The sequence below is a fragment of the Penaeus monodon genome, chromosome 24 (assembly GCF_015228065.2).
Source record: "Penaeus monodon isolate SGIC_2016 chromosome 24, NSTDA_Pmon_1, whole genome shotgun sequence".
Lineage (NCBI taxonomy): Eukaryota > Metazoa > Arthropoda > Malacostraca > Decapoda > Penaeidae > Penaeus > Penaeus monodon.
Genome location: NC_051409.1, coordinates 14339357 through 14339824, shown reverse-complemented (window position 1 = coordinate 14339824; position 468 = coordinate 14339357). Strand labels below are relative to the sequence as shown.

The 468-nt window shown below is 38.7% G+C and overlaps 1 protein-coding gene across 1 annotated transcript in view; it reads right to left on the bottom strand.

Moving 5' to 3' along the window:
* Positions 1–307: 307 nt before the first annotated feature.
* Positions 308–468, bottom strand: part of LOC119588870 (E3 ubiquitin-protein ligase listerin-like) — an 11551-nt gene continuing 11390 nt past the window's right edge. Inside the window, exon 6 of the mRNA XM_037937509.1 lies at positions 308–406. Coding sequence (XP_037793437.1) covers positions 308–406 — 99 coding nt within the window. The remainder of the gene's footprint in view (positions 407–468) is intronic.

Genomic DNA, 468 nt, shown 5'->3' with positions numbered 1-468 from the left:
TTTAAAAAATAATACCCACCCCCCAAGATGAAAAGACTTTTTACCTTTTTGTACATCCGTCCCAGCAGAGAGAACAGTCGGTTTAAGATGAAGAGAAAGCCAGCAGACTAAGAAGAAGTTTCAACCAAAAGATAAGAGCGGGTTCTGAATGCTGCCAAAATCCTCTGTTGACAGTCATGGGCCTAACTAATACATCAGTATACAAACTTGCCATCCTCCCCTTCATCAGATAGAGTTTATACCTTGTTGTTGATAAACAAGATGAGAAGAGGTCAGCAAACTACACTGATGAAATCGATCATCCAGCCTAAATTAGAGATTCAGAATCCAGCTTTGGCAGAACACACTGTTGACATTTCAGGGTGTATATAACACTCATGTCTCCAGAGGAGCAGAAGTTGGTCCTCTTGAAAGCAAGGTTTGTATTGACTATTGAATTTTATCCATTGAATTAGAATAACATATTTT